The sequence below is a fragment of the Lemur catta genome, chromosome 12 (genome assembly GCF_020740605.2).
Source record: "Lemur catta isolate mLemCat1 chromosome 12, mLemCat1.pri, whole genome shotgun sequence".
In the NCBI taxonomy this organism is placed as follows: domain Eukaryota; kingdom Metazoa; phylum Chordata; class Mammalia; order Primates; family Lemuridae; genus Lemur; species Lemur catta.
In genome coordinates, this window is record NC_059139.1 from 41442347 (window position 1) to 41469147 (window position 26801).

Here is a 26801-nt window from a genome sequence, read left to right on the forward strand (position 1 = left end):
ATTTAGGGAGAAAAAATATCTAACAAAAATGAGCAAGGACACAAATGGGGAATTCAAAGAAAAAAATAACAAATACCTCTTTTATACAAAAAAATACATTTTTAACTTCATATATAATTCACGAGAATGCAAATTAAACAAGCATTATTTTTCATTCAGACTGGCAATAATGTAAAATTGGATAAGAAACAATATTGGCAAGTGTGTTAGACAAGAGGCATGCACTGCTGGTGGACCAGTCATTTTTGTAGGATAATAAGTAATACAAATCAAAATCTTAAAGGCATTTCTTTTGAGCCTAGAAATTCTGCTCCTAGGAATAAGGCTATAAATATATTTGTGAAAGTCTACACAAGTACGCTTATCACTGCTTTTTTTTTTAAGAGACAGGGTCTCACTTTGTCACCCACACAGAAGTAGAGTGGCATGATCACAGCTCACTGCAACCTGAAACATGAGAGTTCCAAAGTAGCTAGGATTACAGCTGCATACCACCATGGTTGGCTAATTTTTTTATGGGGTCTCGCTGTGTTGTGCAGGCTGGTCTCAAGCTCCTTGTCGTAAGCGATCCTCCTGCCTCAGTTTCCCAAAGCACTGGGATTACAGGTATGAGCCACTGTACCCAGGCTCATTTATTTAAAAAAAAAAAAAAAAAACTTTAAAGATATGAACTCTGCAACCAGACTGTCAAGGTTTACATCCCACCTTTGATACCTACCAGCTGTGAAGACTTGGGCAAGTCACTTAAACTTTCTGTGCCTCAGTTTCCTTATCTGTAAAATGAAGATAATATTGTATACTCCATAGGGTTATTATGACAATGAAATGAGTTAATATATATATAAAGCTCTTCGAATTGTACCTAGCATATAAAAGAGCTTTATCAGTGTTAGCTAATAAAATTATTACTAAGAATCTGAATGTCAACTAGTAAAAAGCTAAACGTCTTACTTGCTATACCCCTAAGATATAGTTTAAGTTCACAAACCAAAACCAGTCATTAACAATTTTAGAATACTTTTAAGCAAAAAAGTCCAACATTAAAAATAAATATTTGTTTTAAATATACCTTAACTCAGAAATTAAGTGAAAATTGATCTTTTCAACTTTGCAAAATACTGACCACTAAAATACTTATCAATATGGATAATGCAAAACTCTGTTCGTGTGTTTGTGTGTGTGTGTGTCAGTGTTTGTGTCAGGGTAGATATTCAACAAATTAGCTGGCTTGGCAATTCAATGTCACATTAGGATACAAATAAATAGAAACATTTAAGGGTTTGATCTTTCCACCATGTGAGCATACAAGAAGTCAGCTGTCCGCAACCTGGAAGGAAGTGGGCCCTCACCAGAACAGAGAAAATACTGGTACACTGATCTTGTAGTTTCAGCCTCCAGAATTGTGAGAAATATGTTATTAAAAAAAAAAAAAGCCTACACATTTAAGTGTTTAACTTTATCCATTTCCCACATTTTGTATCCTTAAACCTATCTTTTTCGAATGAGAACAAGGAACTTTCTGAGGTCCCCAGTTAGGACTACAATACCTAACCATTTATTGAAGAACAATAATATCACTAGATTTAAGGATAATCCTATGCCACACCAACTTAACAAAACTAATACTATTAATTTAGAAAAGATTAATATATATGAAGTAAATAGAAAGTATCCATATATTTCTAAGATGTATTAATTTATTCAATAAACATGTTCTTAATGTGTGCCATTTGTCAGACACTTGCTATAGCTATTATGTAGGTGAAAAAGTCTGTCATCATGGAGCTTACACTCTCACTAACGAGAGACACTATAAATGGGCAGCTAAATACAAGACATGATTTCAGGTAGTTAGAAGTGCTATGAAGTGGTAAATTACACAACACAGACTGCAAGTGCTTTAAGAATTCAAGATAGTGAAGACAAGAGAAACCTATCTGGAAGAAGAAAGGGATTAGTACCTGAGAATGCTTAATAAATGTCAACTAGCTCCCTACTATTATTATTTTCATCTTCATCCTCATTATTATTGTCATGGTCTCTGAAAGATGAGGTGTAAACGTGAAGGTTATATTGTTGTGGAGGTACTTTCAAGCATAAAAACCTGAGACTGGGAAGCAAGAAGGCGCAAGGCCAAACTATGAGATACAAATGAAAGTGGTCTGATTAGAGCAGAAGTCAGAGAACAAGTGAGACTTGCTAGGTAGGACGGGTCAAACAATGTGAACCTTTGAAAGAAAAAAAAACTTTTAAAAAAAGTGTCTACTATGGGCAGTTTTTTCCCTGCATCTGGTGCCCTCCTCACGGCAAAAGTAGAGAAGTGATTTACGTGATTTACCCGGTTTGAAATTGGCAACCAAGAGGCTTTTGAAAGCAGTGTTTTAGGGAGGTCACTTTGACATATTGCATTTAATTGATTTTAAAAAAAGATTAAGGTGGTAAATTTTATGTTATGTGGGTTGTTTTTTTTTTATCATAAAAAAAAAAAAAGACGGAGGAGAAGATGAAGAAAGAGCCCAGATGGCTATTAAGAGAAAGCCTAGGCCAAAGTGAAGACCACCTGGCGTGGTAGGTTACTTGAGGTGGCTGGCTCTCCACCACCACCACCACCCCCGACCCCGAAAGAGTAACAAGCACTCACCACCTTCTTTAGAAAGTGTGTGAGAGAATAAAGAAGGCTGGGAGAAAAGAAATGTTTGGAGCATTTGAAGGGAAATGCAAGTTAACCAGTTCCTCCCATCCCCACCCCTCCATTTTCTCTGGTAATCCGAGGGGTTCTGGAGGCTGGCGTCTGCGCTGGAAGCCAAAAAGAAGACTCAAGGCCCGGCTTGGACGTGTCAGGTATCTAATTCCCCGGCGGGAAGGGTCCCACCTTCGGGGCTAGATCTCTATTTCCTGTGAGCTGCCAGCCCCAGCGGCAAGCTTCAACGGTTATGGCCCTTTCCCCTGCCCATCTCTTACCAGTACAAAGCCACGGACTGCAGTTCTCCTCAGCGCTACCTAAGTCTGCGCTCGGGCCCAGGGTCAGTGCCCGCGCTGCTAGCCGATTGGATCTGCCCCTGCACACGCCAGCCAATCCCGAAGCTTGCTGGGTTACGACTAGACGTCTGCGCCGCTACTTTGGGATTGGCAGCCGAGCTGTGTGTCGCGCTTTTTCTGACGATTCGTACAACATGGCGGCGGAAAGTAGCCTCGATTTGCCGCTGAGGAGAAGAAGGCGCCGGGACCCTGAGGAACCGGAAAAAACAGAACTCACCAAAAAAGATCTGGCAGTGGCAGTGACGGAGTCCCAAGAAAACGACGAGGAGAATGAAGAGCGCTGGGTTGGGCCTTTACCTGTGGAGGCTACACTGGCCAAGAAGAGAAAAGGTAGCAGTAGAGATAGGCCCGGGGCGAATTGGAATGCCGCGTCCACCGAGTGGGACGGTTCAGTTCTAGCACACACGAAAAGGGATGGAGTGTGATTGTGGGGTTTCGTGCCCTCAAAACGTCTTCTCACTTCTGGACGCTCCGTACTTGCACGTTTTCCGGAATAGTGATTTCGGCTTAGTACAGTGTCTTTTTGGTAATATCTAACACTTTTGATCACTGATTTGTTACATTAGACGCTAAAGCTAACACTTGCCTGTACTTGGCAGATGTGCGTGGCGCCTCTCCTTTAATCCCCACAGCAGCTACGCGTATAACATGAAAAATTCTGAGACAGCTTGTCATGTTAATTTATCAACTTTTTATAGGCATGTTTGGCCATCATTGGATTATTTTACTTGTTATACATAAAATCTCATTTTTTTGTGCTAGTGCAATTGTTCATAACTCACATAATAAAATCAATATTTCTTGACATTCCTCAGATTACCTCTCGCAGGTATTTTGCCCCTGTAAAAAATTTGAGAAGCACTCAACTGGATCTTCCCTATGATTTTCTCAGCTCTAAAAACCTAAGAATTTTTTAAACACAGTATCAATGACTTCAAAGAGGATAGGTGCCTTAAAGATAAACTGAGACATCTTACAGATGACCACTGGCCTCTTATTAAAATTAGCACTGATAATTGGATCTACATGGTTAGGAAAATGGTTGTGATAGTTTCATGGAATGTTTTTAAAGTTTTTTTTGTTTTTTTTTTTTTTAATGGAACCTTCACAGGAAGCGAGAACCACTCAGTTCTTAAGTCCTGGGGACAATTAAGCATCTATATAATACCTGCAAACTTGTCATAACTGACTAAATAAATGGTGCTATTCAGTGTCTGAAATAAAAAAAGTTAAAAATGACTTAGCGAGTAGTGGGGTTTTTTTATTACATTTGAATTGAAAGAAAATCTAGGAGAAAATACAAAGTTGAATATAGAAATTTTAAAGAAGTATAAAATAGAATTTAATTTGTTAAAAATAAATTTTTTACTTTATTTTTTTCCCCTTAGTTCTAGAGTTTGAGAGAGTCTATCTTGATAATCTCCCCAGTGCATCCATGTATGAGCGCAGTTACATGCATAGAGATGTTATCACCCATGTGGTATGTACCAAGTAAGTTTATTGCATCATTTTAATTTTTTTCTGAGAAGTTTATTTTCTTTAAAAAAAAACCTTCAACTTTGAGGTGGATTTATAAAAGTAATTTTAGAATTTTATATATTTCTAGTTAATACCATTAAGTTCTGTGACAGTTTAAGTTAAATAAAGGCTTACATGTTCTTTCTTATATCCTACAAAGAATGCATTCTCTAAGACAGAGCCCCTACAGACTTTATGTGTATGTCTTTGGAGATAAATGCTAAGAGGGAGATGAACCAGGTAGCCTTTGAGCTTTCCGGAAGAAGAGGGTATGTTAGTTAAGATAAGAGTAATTGGTACCTAGTGTCTTTGGCATTAGTGGAGAAAATGGTGGGAACTAAGACATCCTAAAATATCTAAAGACCTTCAAAACAGATGAATGGGGGATTTGGAGAAGGATAATAATAGTTCAGGTTGAGCATCCCAAATCCAAAATCCAAAACTTTTTGAGTGCTAACATGACACTCAAAGGAAATGCTTGTTTGAGCATTTCAGATTTTGGATTTTCTGATTAGGGATGTTCAGCCAGTAAGTATAATCCAAATACAGGCAGTCTCTGAGTTATACATTCCTGAGAACGTCTTTAGGTTGGATTTGTATGTAACTTGGATCCCTGATGAATAGTGCATATACTATAATAATAACAACACTATAATGGCTTATATGTGGTAATAATAATACAGTATAATACTGTAATAATAATACCCCTGTACTGTGATAATAAGTTACAGAAATTATGGTGTTCTTTCTTTTAATTGAAACAAACAGAACATAAAGACAAACGTATATAAAAAGTTGAAATAGGAGGCTTGATATGGTGGCTCATGCCTGTAATCCTAGCACTTTGAAAGGCTGAAGTGGGAGGATTGCTTGAGGCCAGGAGTTCAAGACCAGCTTTACAAGAGCAAGACCCTGTCTCTAGTAAAAATAGAAAAATTAGCCAGGCGTGGTGGTCCCTGTAGTCCTAGTTACTGAAGTGGGGGTGGTGGGCAGGATGGGTACTGAGGCAGGAGGATGGCATGAGCCCAGGAGTTTGAAGTTGCAATGAGCTATGATGACACCACTGCACTCTAGCGTAGGTAACAGAGCAAGACCCTGTCTCAAAAAAAAAAAAAAAGTTTAGATAAGAGATAGAACAAATTTTCAAAGAGGCTATTCAAGGTTAACACTCACCTAATACTGCATCAATACTAATAGGAATGTTATGCTTATTTTGATCTGACCAAATCAATAATAAGCTTTCCATTACAGTAACTAATCCACTGTGCTGCTTAGTAATAATTGATGCTTTCATTGGAGCACTGCCTTTCTCATGTTCCATTATTCTCACTGTATCCTTTATAATTCTTCCAATAGTCAAGTAACTAAAGCCTAATGCTTTCCCAGTGAATGATGGTGTCTTGCCTTTCTCCGAATGCTTAATTATGTCTACTTTCGCTTTCATTGTCATCACCTTTCTCTTTGCTGCAGGCTTACCTGGACTTTCAGTGGACTTTCACTTTGGAGGCATGGTCATAAGAATAAACACAGACTCACAAAATCAAATAAAAATGTTAGAATGAAAGTGATGATGTGCCTAAGCAACCCTATAAACAGTGAGACTAGCCGCTATGGTAAAAATGCTGTGCCAGTGAACCGCTTATGCCATGCGAGTTTGTTTACATGCGGGAAGAAACTAGTTCCTGAATTACTAATTTAATTATTTAATTATAAATTATCCTTAGGGGAGTCTTGGGACCCTGTTCGTAAGTACAGAACAGTGTAAGTTAAGTCATCTATAACCCAAAGACTGCCTGTATTCCAAAATCTGAAAAAATGCAAAATCCAAAACACTTCTAGTCCCAAGCATTTCAGATAAGGGATACTCAACTTGTGGTAATATTCCACTGTTTGTTGAGCTCATAGTATGTCCAGGTACTGTGCTAAGGCTTTTTTTTTTTCTTTCTTTCTTTCTTTCTTTTTTTTTTTTTGGGCATCCCTGGGTGGGCTCAAATAAGGCTTTTTTATAATTATCTCGTTTATCTTAAGAACAATCTTATGAGGTAATGTGTGATCTTCACTTTATAGCTGAGGAAACTGAAATTTAGAGAGGTTAAATGGCAGATGAGGCTGAAGAAAAAAGGCAAGGGCTTAATCCCAGAGGGCTTTCTATTCCTTATATAGATTTTGAACCTGTGAGCAGGAGAGTAACAGCAGATTTATTTTTTTAAAAGGACTACTCTGGCTGTGGTGAGATGAATGGATTCAAATAGGGCAGGAATGGATATAGGAAGAGCAGTTAGGAGGCTGGTAGAGAAATCTGGATGAGACATGTTGGTGGCTTGGATGATATTGGCAGTGAGTATGGAAAATAGATGGATTACTCTGTTTGGGGATCAGTCTATCTTTGATCTCTTGAAGACAAATTGCATTTTAGATATAAATCTGAATAACATACCTTTGTATTCCATGTATAGGATAATTCTGACCAAATAGTATCACCCTTCCTAGTCCAAAGTTGTCAGTATATAAAGCATAATATGTTACTAAGCATTGCTATCACTCTCTCCCTCAAGTGTTTTTTGTTTCGTTTTCTAAACCAAAGAGGAATGCAATACAAAGATTATAGATTTTGTGGTTAGGTAGATCTGAAAACCACTCATTAGCTATATGGACCTGGAACAAGTAAATTTTAACATTTTTTTAAAAATATTTTTTACCCTAACAACTTGAATGCAAGTGGAGACATTTTGAAACAATTTTCTATTTATAAATGGTAAAGATACTACCAAATAGAGTTGTTATAAAGATTAACTCAGTACTAAGTCAAGTACTTTACATATACTAGGTTTCAATAAACACTTTCTATTTTTATATACCTTATATAGGGAGACCGTTCTGTATAAAATCTGTTTGACAAATAACCAAACTACCCTGGATATATTATATAAAACAAACTTATGTTGAATTTTGCTATATATGAAAATAGTATTAATATGTTTATTTATCAACTTCTGAAAAGTACTACATTTTCTTATGAAATACTTCCTATAGGGTGATTTTAGCAATAAGGAATCCAAGTTTAGTGAAATTCCTTTTTTTAATGTCATATACTAGTTCAATTCTGATCCTAGCTCTTGAAGTTAAAATTAGTGCAGCAGCAACTATTATGATAGCCAAAAAAAGGGCTTCAAAATTTGCAGTGTTTTATCTATGCTAATACAGTGGTCTGCTTAAAGGAAGATTTTTTTTAAAACCTATTTTGAAATAGTCAAAGATTCTCAGTGAATGATTGCTTTGGAGATACTGACTGATTCATAGATCTGTATTAGAAATTAACTTTTAAAATTTTATATATGCAGGACAGATTTTATTATTACTGCCAGTCATGATGGACATGTCAAGTTCTGGAAGAAAATAGAAGAGGGAATTGAATTTGTTAAACATTTTCGTAGTCACCTGGGTAAGAATGTCACCTTTTTTTTTGGTAGCTCTTTTTTAAACTGTACTAATTAAAGTTTCTTTTATAATTTTGTTTTTTTCTTTGAATCATGCACACTTACTTCATTGGTATTTACTAGAATATTTTAATTTGATTTATTTAAATAGGAATTATCGAGAGTATTGCAGTTAGCTCTGAGGGAGCATTATTCTGTTCTGTGGGTGATGATAAAGCAATGAAGGTGTTTGATGTAGTGAACTTTGACATGATCAATATGCTGAAACTTGGGTGAGTCTTTTTTAAAGTATATATTTTTTAACTTACTGAAGTAATTTTTAAGCCAAACTTCACCATTTCATAGGTTATTTTTAAACAGTATATTACCATACCATTAAAAACATGCCTTTGGGTTTTGCTTGGGGAAATTAGATATAATGAATCCTTGTTATGATGTTTAGAAGCTTCTGCTATGGTTTTTGTTATTAATCACAGAAATTTCTAAACAGCATCACAACAGGGATTCATAATATCCAATTAATACTGCTTAGTAAATTAATGAGGTTTCATCATGTCTAATTACTGGTACTTAGAATTAACTTCCTTGCTTGTGCTTATTTCAGTAATATGGAATGTGTTCTTATGAAGTTTATGCACATTTTTTTTTTTTTTTTTTTTTTTTTTTTTGAGACAGAGTGTCACTTTGTTGCCCGGGCTAGAATGAGTGCCGTGGCGTCAGCCTAGCTCACAGCAACCTCAAACTCCTGGGCTTAAGCGATCCTCCTGCCTCAGCCTCCCGAGTAGCTGGGACTACAGGCATGTGCCACCATGCCCGGCTAATTTTTTTTTTTTTTCTATATATATTTTTAGTTGTCCAGATAGTTTATTTCTATTTTTAGTAGAGACGGGGTCTCACTCAGGCTGGTCTCGAACTCCTGACCTCGAGCGATCCACCCGCCTCGGCCTCCCAGAGGGCTAGGATTACAGGCGTGAGCCACCGCGCCCGGCCAATGCACATTTTTTGAACTGAAACTATTTCTTAGTGATTTTAAACTTTGGAGTATATTGATACCCAAGCTATGTGATTAAACTGTACAGTGTTAAGACTGATACTTTGCTTTAAGCGTGTCTTTTTTAAGATAACACACTGAATTTGTATACATTTAAATAAATGGCAGCTTGAAAGTCATAGCAGTGTCAGAAAGTTTTGGGACTTGCCTTGGTCTGCTTGGATGCCATAACAAAAAACCATAGACTGGGTGACTTGAACAACAGAAATTTATTTTCTCACAGTTATGCAGGCTGGAAAGTCCAGGATCAAAGTTCCAGCAGGATTTGGTTTCTGATGAGGGCTCTCTTCCCAGCTTTCTCTTTGTGTCCTCACATGGTTGGGGGAAGGAAGAAAGAAGAGAGAAGGGACAAAGAGACAGAGACCTGTCAGATTAGGTCCCTACCTTTATGGCCTCATTAACCTCCTAAAGACACTATCTCCAGAAAATCCTACTATGAACTGAATTATGTCCATAATTCAAATAATTTCAAATTTTGGAATTTCCTTCAAAATCACTTTAGGATTTCACGAGCCACTAAAGGAAATCAGTCTTAGTCTTTATGGTTAGAACTTATTTTTTGACCACAAATAGAATACCTAACTTGATCATCTATTTTATTCCCCAGCTTTGTTTCCGTTCACAAATACTGAACATTTACCCTTTGAGGATACTTGAAAGAGTATTTTTCAGACTTAGATAGAAATTCTAAAAGAAAAGTACCAAAAAGGTTTTGAGCGTTGACACCATGGTTGAAATAATAGTGTAACCTCTCAGAATGACTACTTTTAAGGAGACAACACTCATTTGAGTGTATAAATGTGGTATATTGATTAAATCTTTTATACTTTGTCCCAGTTCTTGTATACTTTGTTCACCAGGCAGCATGTTCAGAGCTTATAATTTTAATACCAAGATTGAGTTAGTAATAATGAGAGTGTTTTAGGAAAATGTTTTTCTTTTGAGCAGAGCCATAACTAAAATATTTTTATTTGAAATATTTCAAGAATGGATTTATAAAGTATACTCTCACATGCTAACATATTTAAAAGTAAATTATATGTAGACTGGTTTACAGAGATTCACAGAGCAATGCCCCAGAATATCTGAAGGCCCACATCTGATTAGGTTTCCTTATCTACCCAGTGGAATTAAATGGGCTGCTATATGCAGTTCTCATTTTATGGTTCAATAGATCCAAAGAACTTATTATCATTACATTGATGAAGTCAGAAAGAGAAATTAGTAACTGTTCTTAGGTGTTCCTTCCCATTCTGTATCTCTGTTACTTTTGAACAAGGAATCCAAAACGGTCTAAATTACTGGCCAAAATATTTTCTTGCTGATGGGTTAGGGAGGGATACTTGCTTGTGGTATTGACCTTTTTTTTCCCCCTCTCAATTCTTTATTATTTTAGTTATTTTCCTGGACAGTGTGAGTGGATCTATTGCCCAGGGGATGCCATATCTTCAGTTGCTGCTTCTGAGAAGAGTACAGGAAAAATTTTCATTTATGATGGCCGAGGAGATAACCAACCACTTCATATTTTTGACAAACTCCATACATCACCTCTTACTCAGATACGGCTAAACCCAGTTTACAAAGCAGTAGTGTCTTCTGACAAATCTGGAATGATTGAATACTGGACTGGGCCTCCTCATGAATATAAATTCCCCAAAAATGTGAACTGGGAATATAAAACTGACACAGATTTGTATGAATTTGCAAAGTGTAAGGCTTATCCGACCAGCATATGTTTTTCACCTGATGGGAAGAAAATAGCTACTATTGGTTCTGATAGAAAAGTTAGGATTTTCAGATTTTTAACTGGAAAACTCATGAGAGTCTTTGATGAATCACTAAGTGTAAGTGTAATTTAAATTTACTTTATTTTGTGTGGTTTCTGGAAAGATTTTTTTCTGTTTATGGACATTTAGGTTGACGGTTATTTTCTCTTAGCACATTAAAGATAATTGTTCAGTTGTCTTCTGTCTTGCATTGTTGCTCTTTGAAACTCTGTTCCCCAGGTTTATGATATGATATTTTCCAAGCCAGTTATCTTCCTATTTATGTAGATTTTTTTTTCATTTTATTTTTTCCACTTTTGTTTGCAAACTTATCCTCTTAATATCCTCAAAACTCATTCTAGGCCCTCTTCTCTTCTCACTTTTTATTCACTTCTGTCCACATGACTACTCCCAAATTAATCTCTCCAGCTTTTTATTATGAATAAACTTGGTCCTATCCTTTTTTTGCTGTCTTCATGGATAGCACCAATATCTATCTAGTTGCACAAACCAGAAACCTGAGTCATCCTTAACTCTTTTTCCTTAACCGCTATTTAAATCATCATGAGTCTTGCCAGTTTTACTTTTTAAATATACTTTAATCCGTCCATTTCTTTTTAACACAGCTTTGACTACCATAGTTCATGATCTTTTGCCTGACCTATTGCATTGTCTACTGTGTGTATCTATTCTGGCTGCCTCCTCCGTACCCAGAACAATCTTTTAAGAGCACTTATTTGATCATGTCATTCCATTGCTTAGAACCTTTCAGTGACTTCCTGTTGTTCTTAGGATAAAGACCAAAGCCATGGCCTACCGTGTAGTTCCAGCCTATTGTAAAGCACCTTTCTCCCTGCCTCTTACTCTGACCATTTGGGCCTTCTATTTCTTAAACATGGCTCCCACCATAGGGCTTTTATATATGTTATTCCCTCTTCCTGGAGTGAAAAACCTCCTTGCTCCTCACATTCCTCCATTACCTATTGAACTCATCCTTTATATTTCAATTGAAGAGTCACTTCCTCTGGGAAGCTTTCACTATTCATCCAGTCTGTAACAGCTTTTGTTTGTTTCTTTGTTTGTTTTTAAAGAGACAGGGTCTTACTCTATCACCCAGGCTGGAGTGCAGTGGCACAATCATAGCTCACTATAACCTCAAACTCCTGGGCATAAGCCATCCTCCCACCTCAGCTTCCCCATTAACTGGGAATACAGGTGTGTTTCAGATAAGATTTTTTATTTTTTGTAGGGCAGGATCTTGCCATGTTGCCCAGGCTGGTCTTGAACTCCTGGCCTGAAGCAGTCCTCCCATCTGGGCCTTCCAAAGTTCTGGGATTATAGGCGTGAGCCACCTCAGCCAGCTTAGAACAATTTTTTTAATGTAACTGTGTATCACTCTTTCCTTTAGAGGATTCGATATGATCATATTATTTAATTAATATGTCCTCCTGTGGACTAAGCTCTATGTGATCTCTTTTGGCTCATGACTATCTCCAGCACTAAGAACAGTACCTGACACAAAATTACTTAGATGTCCGTTGAAAGAGTGACTCTAGCCATCATTTGTTAGACTGCTAACAAGAATTTATTATAATATATAGTTACAGAATAAGAGTTTTTATCCATGCAAAGTTAAGTGGTTTCTTTGGATACTTGGGTCTCAACTGTTGCCATCAGGTGGTTTTCTGACTGCTAATGGTATGTTGGATCCTTTGAGAGTCTGGATTGAACCTTCATAGCAATAGTGTTTATTGTATGACAGTGTCAATTCTGTAGTCCTTGGTAATGACCAGTTTACACTGGATTCCCACTTTAAGCTCTTCATAAATTCATTCAACTCTTATTAGTGGTACTCTTGTTTTGGTGACAAGTGGTAATGAGTTGGGTCTGCCTGAAGTAATATGATTCCAGACAAATGTAAAGATCTGTTTGTTAGCTAAATCATCCTATGACAGATTTTCTTGTCAGAAGAAGATAAATTAATATTTCTACTCTGCTTTTAAAGAGAAATCTTTCTTGGTGATGTTTTCTTATTTAATGGTAGCTGATAACTAGATATTACAATCTAAATATAATTTTAAAACAGCTCTTCCAAGATTTCTCAGGAAAAGAAACTTTTCAGAATGAGTCTCTGGACATAAATCTCTTAACACACATAACTCTGGGCTGCTCAATCTACTTTATTTCTTCATTATCTTCAACATTTGTTGAATTGATAGGGCTGAGGTGACAAGAGGAGGCCAGTAGTAAAGCTTAAAACAGAAGTTGAGATTCAGAATGAGAGTTTGCCAAAAATCCAAACATCAGTTAAATTAGTTACTTATAATGCTAGTGACTAGTAAATGTCTGGAATCTCACAGTTCCATGTTAAAAGAGGGAGAGGCGAGTTTCTACCTAGTTAAGAGTCCTCCTAGTTCAACAGACAAGAAGTTGAAGGGGATAGTGTGAAGTTGTATCTTTTACTGTTTTCTAACCAAGGTCACTGTACATAATTGTACAGCTGTCTGTCACAGAGACCCTGCTATGAAGACTAGAATACTCTAAAAAGACTGTGATAAGATACTTAATCAGATTGGATAAACATCTGTGAAATACTTATGTATGGACAGATGGCCACCTATAGACCTTATATCTTGAAAACTGACTCCTCTCTCGAGCAGAAATTATCATGAGTCCCTCACTGCATAAATGTAGTCCAGCATTCTAGGCTATTCGTGGCACACAAATAAGGAATAGAATATATATTACTGGGTCCTTGAGATTGGAAACAAGAAAACCTAACAACTAGGCTTTTTACCTGTTCTCTAAGACTTTGTAGTCTCATGCTTTTATACTAACAAATATACCTCATTTTGATTTTTGGAGTTTTGTATATTTTTCTTCCCATATCTACAAAAACTGGGGGAGATTTCTGGTTAACACAAACATGAAACAAAGAATTAGTTGGGACATAAATCTGGCTTACTTTTCATCTGCAATGGAGAGCTACTTTTGAATTCTATTGTTTGATTCCCTGAGTGTCTAAAAAACTAAATGTGAAGATCATCATCTTTTGCAAGGCTTGTAGTATGTTAATACAGAGTAATTGAGATATTACCGCCATCTTGAAATTTGTGTATTAAATAGCAAAAGAAAAGTAAACCAAATTTCCCAACTATAAAAGGCATTATATTGGATTACTTAATGGTAATCTGATATAATTGCCCTATTTCAAAATAACTCAAAACATTTTCTGAAATATTATGAATTTGTTATAGTGAGATAAGAGTTCATTTAGTAAAAATTGAGTGCTTGTTATATGTCAGGCACATGATCACTACACAAGAACCTCATAGTCTATAGATGTATTGTCCAGTATAAATAGCCACCAACCGTGTGTGGCTATGGAGCATTTGATAGGTGGCTAGTCCAAATTGAGATGTGCTGAAAGTGTAAAATACACACAAGATTTCAAAGACTTGATATTTAAAAAAATGTAAGTTATCCCAATTTTTTATATTGTTAATGTGGAAATGATAATTTTTTGATACATTGGGTTTAATGAAACGTTAAAATGAATTCCAACTTTCTTTTTACTTTGCTTAATGTAGCTACTAGAAAATTAGAAATTATGTATGTGGCTTGAATGCAGATTTCTCACTATTAAGTATGTTAAAAAAATAAAAAGCAGCAGATGTGTTGTTATTTCTATAGAGAAAGCAGTAGTTATATTAACCAACTGGGTTTTTAAATTAGAAAAACCAGTCACCATTTAGTTTAAAATACTGTTTTTTAATGCCTGAACTTCCTAATGTCTTTTTGTTTCATGCTTACAGAGTTTAGAATTCTTCTTAAGATATATAAGTACATAAGCTGTTAGGGCTCTTAATGTGTATTGTACTTCTATTTAAATTTCATATGTATGTATAAAAATGATACCTTCCTTTGTATATATATGTATATAGAGTTTTTGGTAATAAACCATTTGTTTCCTAGATGTTTACTGAACTGCAACAGATGAGGCAACAGCTACCAGATATGGAATTTGGCCGACGAATGGCTGTGGAACGTGAGTTGGAGAAGGTGGATGCCGTGAGATTAATTAATATAGTTTTTGATGAAACTGGACACTTTGTGCTATATGGAACAATGCTGGGCATTAAAGTTATAAATGTGGAGACAAACCGGTAAGCTTTAATATGAGATGTATTTTTTAAAAATGCACTCCTGGGCACCATTTCCTCCATCAGAGAAACAATGGGAGTTTTGTTTGTTCCAAGACAAGTGGAATGGTCCCAAATGTCTAAACTTAACCAAATGTTTTGACTGGATTTTTCTGTGGTCTCTCAGTTGTTTATAATCTTATGTAAAAAGTTTCCACTTATGTTTGCAAAAGAAATGGAAAGAAGATATGCATAGTTTCAAGTTTTTTCTTTTTTTAACAAGTTTCAGTCTGTCTTTTGCTTATTGATTTAAATTAGCCTGGATCATGTTAAATGTTGCCAAAGATTTTAACCACAGAATTCAGCATTACATCCTGCTAGACATAAAATCAGAAATTAAAATGCATGAAACCACAATAAGCCTTTTTTTGTGCAAACCAACCATTTGGTCTTAGTACAAAATAGCTACATTCAGATACTATCAATGAATGTAAATGAACTTAAAGAATATTTTTAGGAGAAAAAAATCTTGTGCTGTACATTCGCATATATAAATATATTTATATTGGAGTTCTTGGCAGTATAAATCTTTGAAGGCTTATAGAAAGATTAGTAGGAATAGGTTAAAATTGTATAAACGAATGAGTGGTTTTTTGTTTAATAGATTTGACTTTTTAGAACAGTTTTAGGATCACAGTGAAATTGAGAGGAAGGTATAGAGATTTTCCCATGTACAATCTGGCCCCACACATACATAGCCTTCCCATTATCAACATTCCCCACCAAAGTGGTACATTTGTTGGCAGTGATGAACCTACATTGACACATCATTATTATCCGCAGTCTATAGATTACATTAGGGTTCACTCTTAGTGGTGTTCATTCTATAGGTTTGAACAAATTTATAATGGCATGTATGCACCAATATAGTATCAAACAGAGTAGTTGCACTGCCCTAAAAATCCCCTGTGCTTTGTTATCCCTCCATACCCTATAATCCGTGGCAAGCACAGATGTTTTTACTGTCTCCATAGTTTTGTCTTGTATAGAATGTCATATAGTTAAAATAATACAGTATGTAGCCTTTCTAGAATGGCTTCTTTCCATTAGTAATGTGCATTTAAGGTTCTTCCATGTCTTTCTATGGCTTGATAGCTGATTTCTTATTAGCACTGAATAGTATTCCATTGTTTGGATGTGCCACAGTTTATTCATTCATTCAACCTACTGAAGGACATCTTGGTTGTTTCCAAGTTTTGGCAATCATGTATAAAGCTGCTATAAACATCTATGTACAAGTGTTTGTGTGGACATAAGGTTTTAACACCTTTGGGTAGACACCAGAGAGCATGACTGCGGGATCATATGGTAACAGAATATTTAGTTTTGTAAGAAACAGCCAAATTGCATTCCAAAGTGGCTGTACTATTTTGCATTCCTTCCAGCAGTGAATGAGAATTCCTGTTGCTCCACATCCTTGCCAACATTTGGTATTGTCAGTGTTCTAGATTTTGGCCATTCTATTAGGTGTGTAATGGTATATTGTTTTAGTTTGCATTTTCGTGATGGCATATGAGGTGGAGCATCTTTTCATATGCTTATTTGCCATCTGTATACGTTTTTTGGTGAGGTGTCTGTTAAGGTGCTTGGCTTATTTTTTAATTGGGTTCTTGGTGTTCTTATCATTGTGTTTTAAGAGTTCTTTGTATATTTTAGGTAACAGTCCTCTCCCAGTCTGTGGCTTCTCATCCTCTTGATGATTTTATTTTTTGTAACCTAAAAATTATAGCAGCCTACTAATTTAAAATGACACCTTTCTTTGGGTAGAGAAACATTTTTAAAAACCTTTCACTAGTTATTTTTTAAATAGATAAGATACTTGACTCCTCGTAAAGTTGTCAAAATGGGAGTTAATTCTGGTAATTTTATTCTATAAAACATTGTTATGTTTTCCAGGTGTGTGCGGATCTTAGGCAAGCAAGAAAATATTAGAGTGATGCAATTGGCCTTATTCCAAGGAATAGCCAAAAAGCATCGTGCTGCAACGACTATAGAGATGAAAGCTTCTGAAAACCCTGTTCTTCAAAATATTCAAGCTGACCCAACAATAGTCTGTACATCTTTCAAAAAGAATAGATTTTATATGGTATGTGGAAATACTAGGAGATAGACCCTAATGTTTCTTCCAGTTTGGTTGGGAGTTTTTTTCCTTGGCTTGTGCCTTCAACTGAAGAGAATGTTGGCAGTAATAGCAGACTTTCTAAGCAACCAGAATACCATCTTACAACACTAATATTGTAGCATTTTTAACTAGGAGTTGATTTTAAACATTTCTATACTGTTTTGCATCATGTTTTAAAAATTTTTCAAACTGGCTTCTACAGTAACTATTTGTGTTGTCTAAGATGATAGGAAGTTAGTGGTTATGATCATAATTGCATCCAAAATAGTTTCACTGTGGGATTTTTAAATTTCTTTTTAGTATTTTTATTATTTTTCAGCTTTTACTCTTGAACATAATTTTTCTCCCCCAAATTTGCACAGTTTCTTTTTCTAAATACATTTCCTTTTTTACCTTTTGACTTCATTGTGATGATGCTACCTTGGAATTATATATTCCTATGGAATTTTTTTTCCCTGTGGAAAACTAAAAGTTCTTTGCATGTTATTAATACTAAAATTGGGCTCAAAATCAAACTTCTAAGTTATTAGGAGTAGCAGGATCCTAATTGTTTACCTAAGAAGAAAAATTCAAAGTATGGAGACCTCTGCCCTGGCATTCTGTTCTTCACACTGCAGTCAGAGAACTTTCTAAGACCCAAGATGACTTATTTCTCAGCCTAACAGCCTTTAATAACTCCCTAGATATCTGATAGCTGGCCCTCCTCAATTCTGTGGCTTTATCTGTCTTCATTTTTAGTTCATTTGCTGCACTGACCATACTGACTATCCCATTCACAATAGTTGAATGTTTTGTATTTTTAAACTCTGGGCCTTTGCACAGGCTATTCCTTCTGCCAGCCACATACTTTCTACCCAATTCCTACTCATACTTCAGGTCTCATCTTGGAAACCTTAACATCAAGTCTGAGTTGATTTTTTTGGTTGTTGGCTTTGACACTGTCCTCTTCTCAAGATAATCTAAAAGCCATAAATGTAGGGGATTTTGTCTTCTTCACTATTAAATCCACAAAGTACAGTAAAGTGACTGACTCATTATAATATACACATTCATTCATCTGTATACTGCAAGCAGTTGTGATGCTATTAAAAGTTACCAGCATTTGATAAACGTATGGAATAGCAATTTCCCTACCACAAACAAGCTTTCAACCTAACATGGGTAAATTCTTTTGAGATGAGAATTTCACTTATAGCTTTCAAAGTTATTGCTTAAAAATTTACTAGTATCTGTTAAGGGAAAATAGGCTAGATGTGGTAGCTTATGCCTATAATCCCAGCACTTTGGAAGGCCAAGGCAGGAGGATCGCTTGAGGCCAGGAGTTTGAGACATGGCTGGGCAACATAGTGAGACCACGTCTCTACAAAAAATTTTAAAAATTTGCCAAGCATTGTGGCGCATGCCTATAGTCCCATCTATTCAGGAGGCTGGGAGGATCGCTTGAGCCTAGGAGTTCTAGACTGCAATGAGCTATGATTGTACCACTGCATTCCAACCTGGGTGACAGAACAAGATCCTCTCTCCAAAAAAAAATAAAATAATGTGTCTTGTTTTTACCTGTAATTTAACTGTTATGAAGTAAAAATTAATCATAAAAGATAATTGTTGATATACACTAAAAACACATATACTAATTCTCCATCCATTTTCTTTTAAAACATTTAAGTAACAAGCCATACTTTATTTCTTTTTCCAGAGTTTACCTTTATGCTGTTTAAAGCATACATATTCTTTATAAAGTTTGAGGAAATAGAGAAACAAAAAATAAGTCACTGCTTCCTTATGTAGCTAACATTGTTATGAATATCTTTCATCTGATTTTCACTTATTAGAAGTACATATTCTTAAGCAAAACTAAGATGGTATACATATATATGAATTTTGTATGCTTTTTTCCAAATCCAACATCATGAAATAAAACTAGTTTTACAAATCTATATGTGAGCTAAATCAAGGTAACTTTTTAAAACTCATAAATAAATAATAAAATAGACATGCCATTCCTTTTAAAACTGGAGAATAAGATGTCAAAGTGATAACATCCTAGCTTGGTTGTTTCTTTATTTGGAATCTACCCAAGTGGATCAAGGAATGATATTAGGCAAGACAAGGACTGGGGCACTAGCTTTACCTTCCTAGAACTCAATTGGCATCAGGTAGAGCTTTCTTGGAAGAGAAGATCTCTATTTACTAAGAGTAAAGTAAAAGAAACAGGCCTTGAGAAGTGAAGAGTTAACAACTGAAAGATTTTTCTCAGTTCTTCTTATACTCTGAGGATCCTGAGATTTCTACAACTTCACTCAAAATTTGCATTCTTCCTCCCAAGCTTCAGGGTTTGTATTTACATAGATCAGGTAGGACTCTGAAAAAAATGTAAAAAGTGAAGATCCATACCGATTCATCTTTGTGAAACCTCATCCTACCTAGCACTGGGTCCTGCTCATAGCACTAATAACAATTGTTAATATGTATATAGTACCTTCTATGCATCAGGCACTGTTCTCTAAGCACTTTATATCCATTCATTTCATCTTCACAACTACTATTATCCTCACTTATCAATGAGGAAATGGAAGAAATTAATTCACTTCCCCAACATCCTATAACTAATAAAGGCAGAATTGGAATTCAAACCCAGGCAATCTATTTATTTATTTTTATTTTATTTTATTTATTTATTTATTTATTTATTTTGAGACAGAGTCTCACTCTGTTGCCCAGCCTAGAGTGCCATGGCGTCAGCCTAGCTCACAGCAACCTCAAACTCCTGGGCTTAAGCAATCCTACTGCCTCAGCCTCCTGAGTAGTTGTGACTACAAGCATGTGCCACCATGCCCGGCTAATTTTTATATATATATGTACACATTTATTTATTTATTTATTTATTTTTTTAGTTGTCCATATAATTTCTTTCTATTTTCTTTTTTAGTAGAGACAGGGTCTCGCTTTTGCTCAGGCTGATCTCGAACTCCTGAGCTCAAACAATCCGCCCGCCTCAGCCTCCCAGAGTGCTAGGATTATAGGCGTGAGCCACCACGCCTGGCCCCAGGCAATCTAAATAGTGAAAAGTGAGCAACAGATGACAGGTTAGGACTTACCAGAAGGCAAAAATAGAGAGTTACAACACATAAAACCATTATCTTGTTAAATGTGTACCCAAGAAAATTTCTACACAAAGCAAATTAAATTCCATTTGAAATCAACATGTTCATTATATTACATGGATTACTTTCATATTAGACAAATGTAAAAATAATTTAACTGCCTTACCCTCTGATGGCGAGTGATTCCTGAAATAAGGATTTATTCTGATGTAAATTCTTACTTTCCTCAAATATTTCATTAGAAATTTTCTTGTTCATAAATTTTTACCAGATGAAAACTTTAATTCATTTACTCACTTTTTACTTTTCTTCTTGAGTTTACCAAACGAGAACCAGAGGATACAAAAAGTGCAGATTCTGACCGAGATGTATTTAATGAGAAACCTTCTAAAGAAGAAGTCATGGCAGCTACTCAAGCTGAAGGACCTAAACGAGTTTCAGATAGTGCCATTATCCATACCAGCATGGGAGATATTCACATCAAACTTTTTCCCGTTGAGTATGTACAACAGTTTTTGTTGGCTTACAAATTACAAATGTAAATGTGTAGATCTGAAAAAACTATTCAACTTAAAAATCTTATTACTTAAGGAATTTGAAGAATTGAAATGTTTGATACTCTATTCCTGAGCTTTCTGATAACTGTTAACACTAGAAAATGAGAACATTTTATATATACACACACACACACACATACATCACAGGTTTATTATGAGGAAAAAATACATTGACTATGAAAGTGCTGAATGCAGTCTGTAAAGTGATAAACAAATGTATATCACTATTACCATTAACCGCACATCCAAACTCTAGGTTTTGTGGCTTGTTGTGTAACTGGTTTTTCTCTCAAAGCAAATCTTTAAGGGAAGTATAATTATTTTTCCTTCCTGAAATGTGCTAGACATCTACTACCTTTTTCATCCCAGTAGCTGTATATTTTAAAAACAAATAACAACAAAAAACATAAGGGTTGACCAGGCTCACTGGCTTACATCTGTGATCCTAGCACTCAGAGGCTGAGGAGTTCGAGACCAGCCTGAGCAGGAGCAAGACCTCTGTCTCTACTAAAAACAGAAAAAATTAGCCAGGTGTGGTAGTGCACACCTGTAGTCCCAGTTACTCAGGAGGCTGAGGCAGGAGGATCACTTGAGCCCAGGACTTTGAGGTTACAGTGAGCTATGATCACACCACTGCACTCTAGCCTGGGCGACAGAGTGGGACTCTGTCTCAAAAAACAAAAAAGGCTTCAACTGAAAAAAAGCTGGAAAGTATTCTGGACAGTTTAAAAGTTTGTAAAATGAACATACAGTACCAAGTACAATAGACTATCTGCCCATTCTTGACCCAAAAGGTGACATTTTACAACACCTTAAAATACAACACGTATTTTGAATATGAATGTTTTGTACCATACCTTGATACCGAACAAAGACCTAGGCAGCTATAGATGGCTGGACAGTCTCCTTTTAAGTGCCAGGACCCATACACCCTGAACCTATTTCCTAATGTAGTTGGTGAATGAATCTCAATTCTCCATTCCATTCTCAGGTCTTAGAGCCATTACATGATAATGGACCATATGAAATCATTTCATGAGATTAGTTAATGTTATTAAGAAAGCTTCATACTCTGAATGTATGATTATCATTTAAAGTTGATTCAACTTAGAAGATGTGATTTCTGTAAATAAGTCCTCACTCAGGAATGTGTCACCGTACCATAACATTGTTTTTATAAAAAAACTACCTTTTCCAAAAACTTAATTCACTATATGCAGTAAGCTAAGATATATATATTAAATATATCTTAAGATGATGCTATGGCTGTATTTTTAAACTGCTAAATGACCTTGAAATCTCAATACTGTCAAACTCAAATATTAATAAGCAGTCATGATCTAAAGATAATTACATTAAACCAGGGGCCCCCAACCTATGGTGAGTTGTATAATTGTTTCATTATATCTTATAATGTAATAGAAATAAAGTGTACAGTAAATGTAATGTGCTTAAATAATCTAGAAACCATCCCCCCCCCCCGCCAGTCCATGGAAAAATTGTCTTCCATGAAAATGGTCCCTGGTGCCAAAAAGGTCAAGGACTGCTGCCTTAAACAATAAGAATATATTACCACTTATGTGCCCTTTTTCATGCTTCTCCTGAGATTAGATGAGGTTATGAAAAAAAGACTCCTTCTCAAACATTCAGAAGGCATTAAAACATCATTGGGAAGCAGAACTGCTAAGAAAACTGTCTTAAGATGCTTTAAATAGGCTTCATATTTTTAATATATGTCTTACTAGGTGCCCTAAGACAGTGGAAAACTTCTGTGTTCACAGCAGAAATGGTTATTATAATGGGCATACATTTCACCGTATAATTAAGGTAAGTTACACAAATGTCATATTGTTAAAGGAATAGCATTTATAGCATAACAAGATACTGAAACCTAAGAAATCCTCTTCTCTCACATTTATCAGTTTAATTAGAAGGGAACAGGAAAAGTAGACTATGGAAGCCAGAGAAAGAATGGATAGTCATGAATACCTAGAATCAAGGAATAGTGGCATGATTATCTTTTTAGAAATGATGCAGCAATATTTTGTCAGCAGCTAAAGCAAAGAGTAAGATAACAAGTAAAAGGTCATGCCAAGATAAATCCAATAATAAGGTAACCTGTTCCTAGTCACTATTCAATCATAGAGGAGCCAAAGTGCCATCTCATCTGTGAGAACCAGTATTATACCCGAGGAGCAGAGTGAGCTTAGCCCCTGGATTTTGTTGAGCAGCATTCCATAAAGTAGATGGGGTAACAATATAATTCTTTGTTATGGGCAGGTCAGAAATGGCAGAAGGAAAAATCAGATCTCAGAGTTCTAAAGGAATTAGTAAAATGGCCCTCCAGGAAATCCAGAGTATTTGGGGAAAGAGAGGAGCAAAAGAGGAGGGCAATTATATAAGACAAAAATACTATACAGATCCCGAAATGTATTTATAGCATTAAGTGGCTTTATTTAGCTTATTGTGAAAGAGTATGTCTACAAATGAGAAGACGTTTGCATTTTGGTTTTAATGAGTGAGTAAGGTGGTGGTTGAGCAATGGAAATATATCATTCAAATTTTAAGTGTAAGAGTTTAATCAAAACACATTATAGAGTGACTGTTAAGCAAGTTAATGTATCACTGAATATAAAGTACTCTCAACAAAAATAACTTCAAAGCATATATATAGAAAAGGACAGTAAAATATGCTTTTGTGTACTTTCTGTTAAGGGCTTCATGATTCAGACAGGAGATCCAACAGGTACTGGTATGGGAGGAGAAAGCATATGGGGAGGAGAATTTGAAGATGAATTTCATTCAACATTACGACATGACAGACCATACACACTCAGCATGGCCAATGCTGGATCAAATACTAATGGATCCCAGTTTTTCATAACAGTAGTACCAACGGTAAGTACATCATTTTCTATAGACCACAGATTTATAGGTTATGATCTAAGAGAGTGAATTCAGTGGAAGAGAGAGCTCTGTTCTCTATTCTTTGCATTATTTATATCTGCTAGGATATAAAAATGAAAATTATTTAGAGAAGAAAATGTAAAATTGCATAACAAATCAATTTAGACTTGTAAAACAGTACTTTCATTGTAGTAAGAAGTACAATACACTGTTTCAAGATACTTGAGTTTCAAGTCTCAACTCTGCCACTCACTACTAACTGTACAACCGAAAACAAATTATTTCACCTCTCTGGGCCTGTTTCCTCATCCTTAGAATGGAGGGAATAGAATATAAATGAATTCTCCATTTTAAGACCTTTTTTCTACATTTTAATATCTCTGAAATCAGAACACAGTTCATAATCAATGGCATTTTAGATTTGATGAAATACAGTGTAAGATCATCTAACTCTATTGCTATGCAGTTCTACAAAATTATAAAAATTACACACTTTTTGTTTGGAATTAAGCACCAAGCAATGAAAAAAGGAAAAATATTTATAACTACTATCTGCCAGGCATATAGTCTCATGTAATAGTCATAATACTTTTAGTATTACTATCTCCAGTTTTCAGTAATACATGAGGAAACAAAAGTGAGACATGATTAACTTTGCAAAGACCAAGTAAGTAGCAGAGCCAGCATTTGAACTGCCATCTGTCTAATGCCAAAGCACAAAGCACTATTCCAAGCTGCCTCTTAATTGTTCAGGTAAGATTCCTGTAGACAACTTTAAAAGCCTTAGCTACAATTCTTTAAGTCATGTCAAGTAACTTACTTTTAGGAAACATCTTCCAGCTCCCTTGGTCTGAAAGATGTAGATATTTAATTAAACATTATACTATGCTTCTATATTTTTTCATATAAAATGGTAATAGCTTTTAAAAGCTAACTTTTTATTGGTAAGAAATTATTGTACTTCTTCTTAAATATATAATAAAATGAAGCATAAATTTAAATTCTCTTTAATTTGCTCACTCAGGGGGTGTGATTTACTCATTTATAGATTTTTCATTTATCCTCCAATACAGCCTTGGCTTGACAATAAGCATACAGTATTTGGACGAGTGACTAAAGGAATGGAAGTTGTACAGAGGATCTCCAATGTAAAAGTCAATCCCAAAACAGATAAGCCCTATGAGGATGTCAGCATCATAAATATTACTGTCAAGTAAGATAAGACTTATATCACTGTATTTGTAAATAAAAATGCAGTATTAAACACAAGATTATTTTACATTAGGAAGGTTAAGACTTGCTGAACATACAAATCATGTTTCAGAGATATAATATTTTTATATTTTTCATTAAAGTTCATTTTTTAAAAACTGCCTTTGATTTTTCTTACAATATTTCTAATCCTGGGAAGTGATAAATGGAAAGGAACTAAATTCAGGCAAATAGTACTCATTAAAGGTAATTTCTCATAAGTCTCAAATTAAGTATTAAATATTTAATAATTACAATAGTCCCCCCTTATTCACAGTTTTGCTTTCTGCAGTCAACCAGTTTGAAAATAGGGTAGTACAGTACGGTATTTAGAGAGATAGACCATATTCACATAACTTTTATTACAATATACTGTTATAAATTGTTCTATTTTTTTATAGTTGTTAATCTATTACTATACCTAGTTGATAAATTAAAGTTTATGACAGGTATATAAGTATAGGAAAAAACAGTATATAGAGGGTTCAGTACTATCTGAGGCTCAGGCAGCCACGGGGGTCCTTAGAGCCCTGTGGATAAGGGAGAACGACTATATTAAATAATGAGAATGGTATGTATCTGTTCCTTCTTAAAAACATGCCAGATATTCTGCTCTTATATATGTAAAACAGGGCAGATCCCTCCTTTAAGGGAAAAAAATACCAGAATCTGATATTATATGCCATTTCAAACAAAAAATATCATGTTTTTGTTGTTTCATGCCAAATAATTTTGTCTTTTGATTATTGTAAAGAAATAGTAACAAGTAAAGCATCAATAAATAAATAGGAAGTCTCATTGGTCAAAAGTGTTATATTCCTTAATAATTATGAAATATTCTTTCAAATATAAGAATCAGAATAAATGAATACCTGAATGCTTGGTTTTATATGCAAGTTCATTTATTTTCATTCACATTCTTTTCTATTGTAGCTAAATAATTTTTTCTGTCTTCAAGTTATAGTATTTCTTACTTTAATAAATATATATCAAGATGTATACATAAAAATGTTGGTATCTAATAATGGAGATATTAGTAGAAAATGGAGCAGTAGACAATATGAACTCAAAGCCTTATGTTGATTTCATTTCTTCTTCACTTACTCTTATAACTTACTTCATAACTGTTAAGAACCACTGCTTCTAGTTTCCAGACACACTCTTCCAGAAACTTATAGGAGGAGCATGCTCAAAAACCTGTTTAAGGAATTCATATTTTAAGCTTTAAATCTAAGCTTATACTTTTCCTTCTATTCATCAGCAGTATGACGTCCTTTACCACAAACTTGTGAAATAGAATATGCCAAACGGTGCTACTTTAAACTAATGGTGTATCCTCCTTTTTAAAAGAACTTAAAGTTGGACATAAAATGACTTTTCATGTGACATTTATCTTTTCTTCTATTTAATTTTAAGTGTTTAGACTTACCTACCTAGCTTTAGTCATGCCTAAAAGCTTAATCTAAATTTTTGGTAATACTGCCACCAAGTGGTGATGATACCTCATTACTCCCTAAAATACACTGAAAATTGTATTTGACTAATGAATTTTTCCATTCATGTCAAAAACTTAACCTAATTGGCAGACCTAAAAACATACATTGCTGTTTTTTTAAAGCTTTTTTTTTTTTTTGAGACAGAGTCTCACTCTGTTGCCCGGGCTAGAGTGAGTGCCGTGGCGTCAGCCTAGCTCACAGCAACCTCAAACTCCTGGGCTCAAGTGATCCTCCTGCCTCAGCCTCCTGAGTAGCTGGGACTACAGGCATGCACCACCATGCCTAAAGCATGTTTTAAATTACACAATCTCACACTTATTCATTAGTCCTTTTCATTCTTTATTCTTTTAG

At 35.2% G+C, this 26801-nt stretch overlaps 2 protein-coding genes across 5 annotated transcripts in view; one reads left to right on the plus strand and one right to left on the minus strand.

Moving 5' to 3' along the window:
• Positions 1-750, minus strand: part of CENPK (centromere protein K) — a 31107-nt gene extending 30357 nt beyond the window's left edge. For both annotated transcript variants that reach the window (XM_045566296.1, XM_045566297.1), the window contains exon 1: positions 719-750. The gene's annotated coding sequence lies outside the window, so the exon portion shown is untranslated. The remainder of the gene's footprint in view (positions 1-718) is intronic.
• A 2357-nt stretch (positions 751-3107) lies between these two features.
• PPWD1 (peptidylprolyl isomerase domain and WD repeat containing 1) lies at positions 3108-25073 on the plus strand. 3 transcript variants are annotated; one of them, XM_045566299.1, is made up of 11 exons: positions 3108-3369; positions 4428-4530; positions 7899-7999; positions 8146-8266; positions 10442-10889; positions 14787-14977; positions 16910-17099; positions 20557-20738; positions 22542-22623; positions 23512-23694; positions 24777-25073. In XM_045566299.1, exons 1-11 carry the CDS (start codon positions 3174-3176, stop codon positions 24918-24920), a joined length of 1941 nt encoding a protein of 646 aa, XP_045422255.1. In that variant the 5' UTR covers positions 3108-3173; the 3' UTR covers positions 24921-25073. The 3 variants fall into 3 exon arrangements, with proteins under 3 accessions (XP_045422255.1, XP_045422256.1, XP_045422257.1); XM_045566300.1 differs by lacking the exon at positions 3108-3369 and having other exon boundaries at positions 4446-4519; XM_045566301.1 differs by lacking the exon at positions 3108-3369 and having other exon boundaries at positions 4479-4530; positions 7899-7924; positions 8244-8266.
• The last annotated feature ends 1728 nt before the right edge of the window (positions 25074-26801 follow it).

Coding starts and splice junctions, on each gene's coding strand:
- PPWD1 (XM_045566299.1), top strand. CDS start 3,174: ATGGCGGCGGAAAGTAGCCTCGATTTGCCGCTGAGGAGAAGAAGGCGC. Junction 8,000..8,145: donor ACATTTTCGTAGTCACCTGG/GTAAGAATGTCA, acceptor TTATTTAAATAG/GAATTATCGAGAGTATTGCA. Junction 17,100..20,556: donor AAAAGAATAGATTTTATATG/GTATGTGGAAAT, acceptor TTTCTTCTTGAG/TTTACCAAACGAGAACCAGA.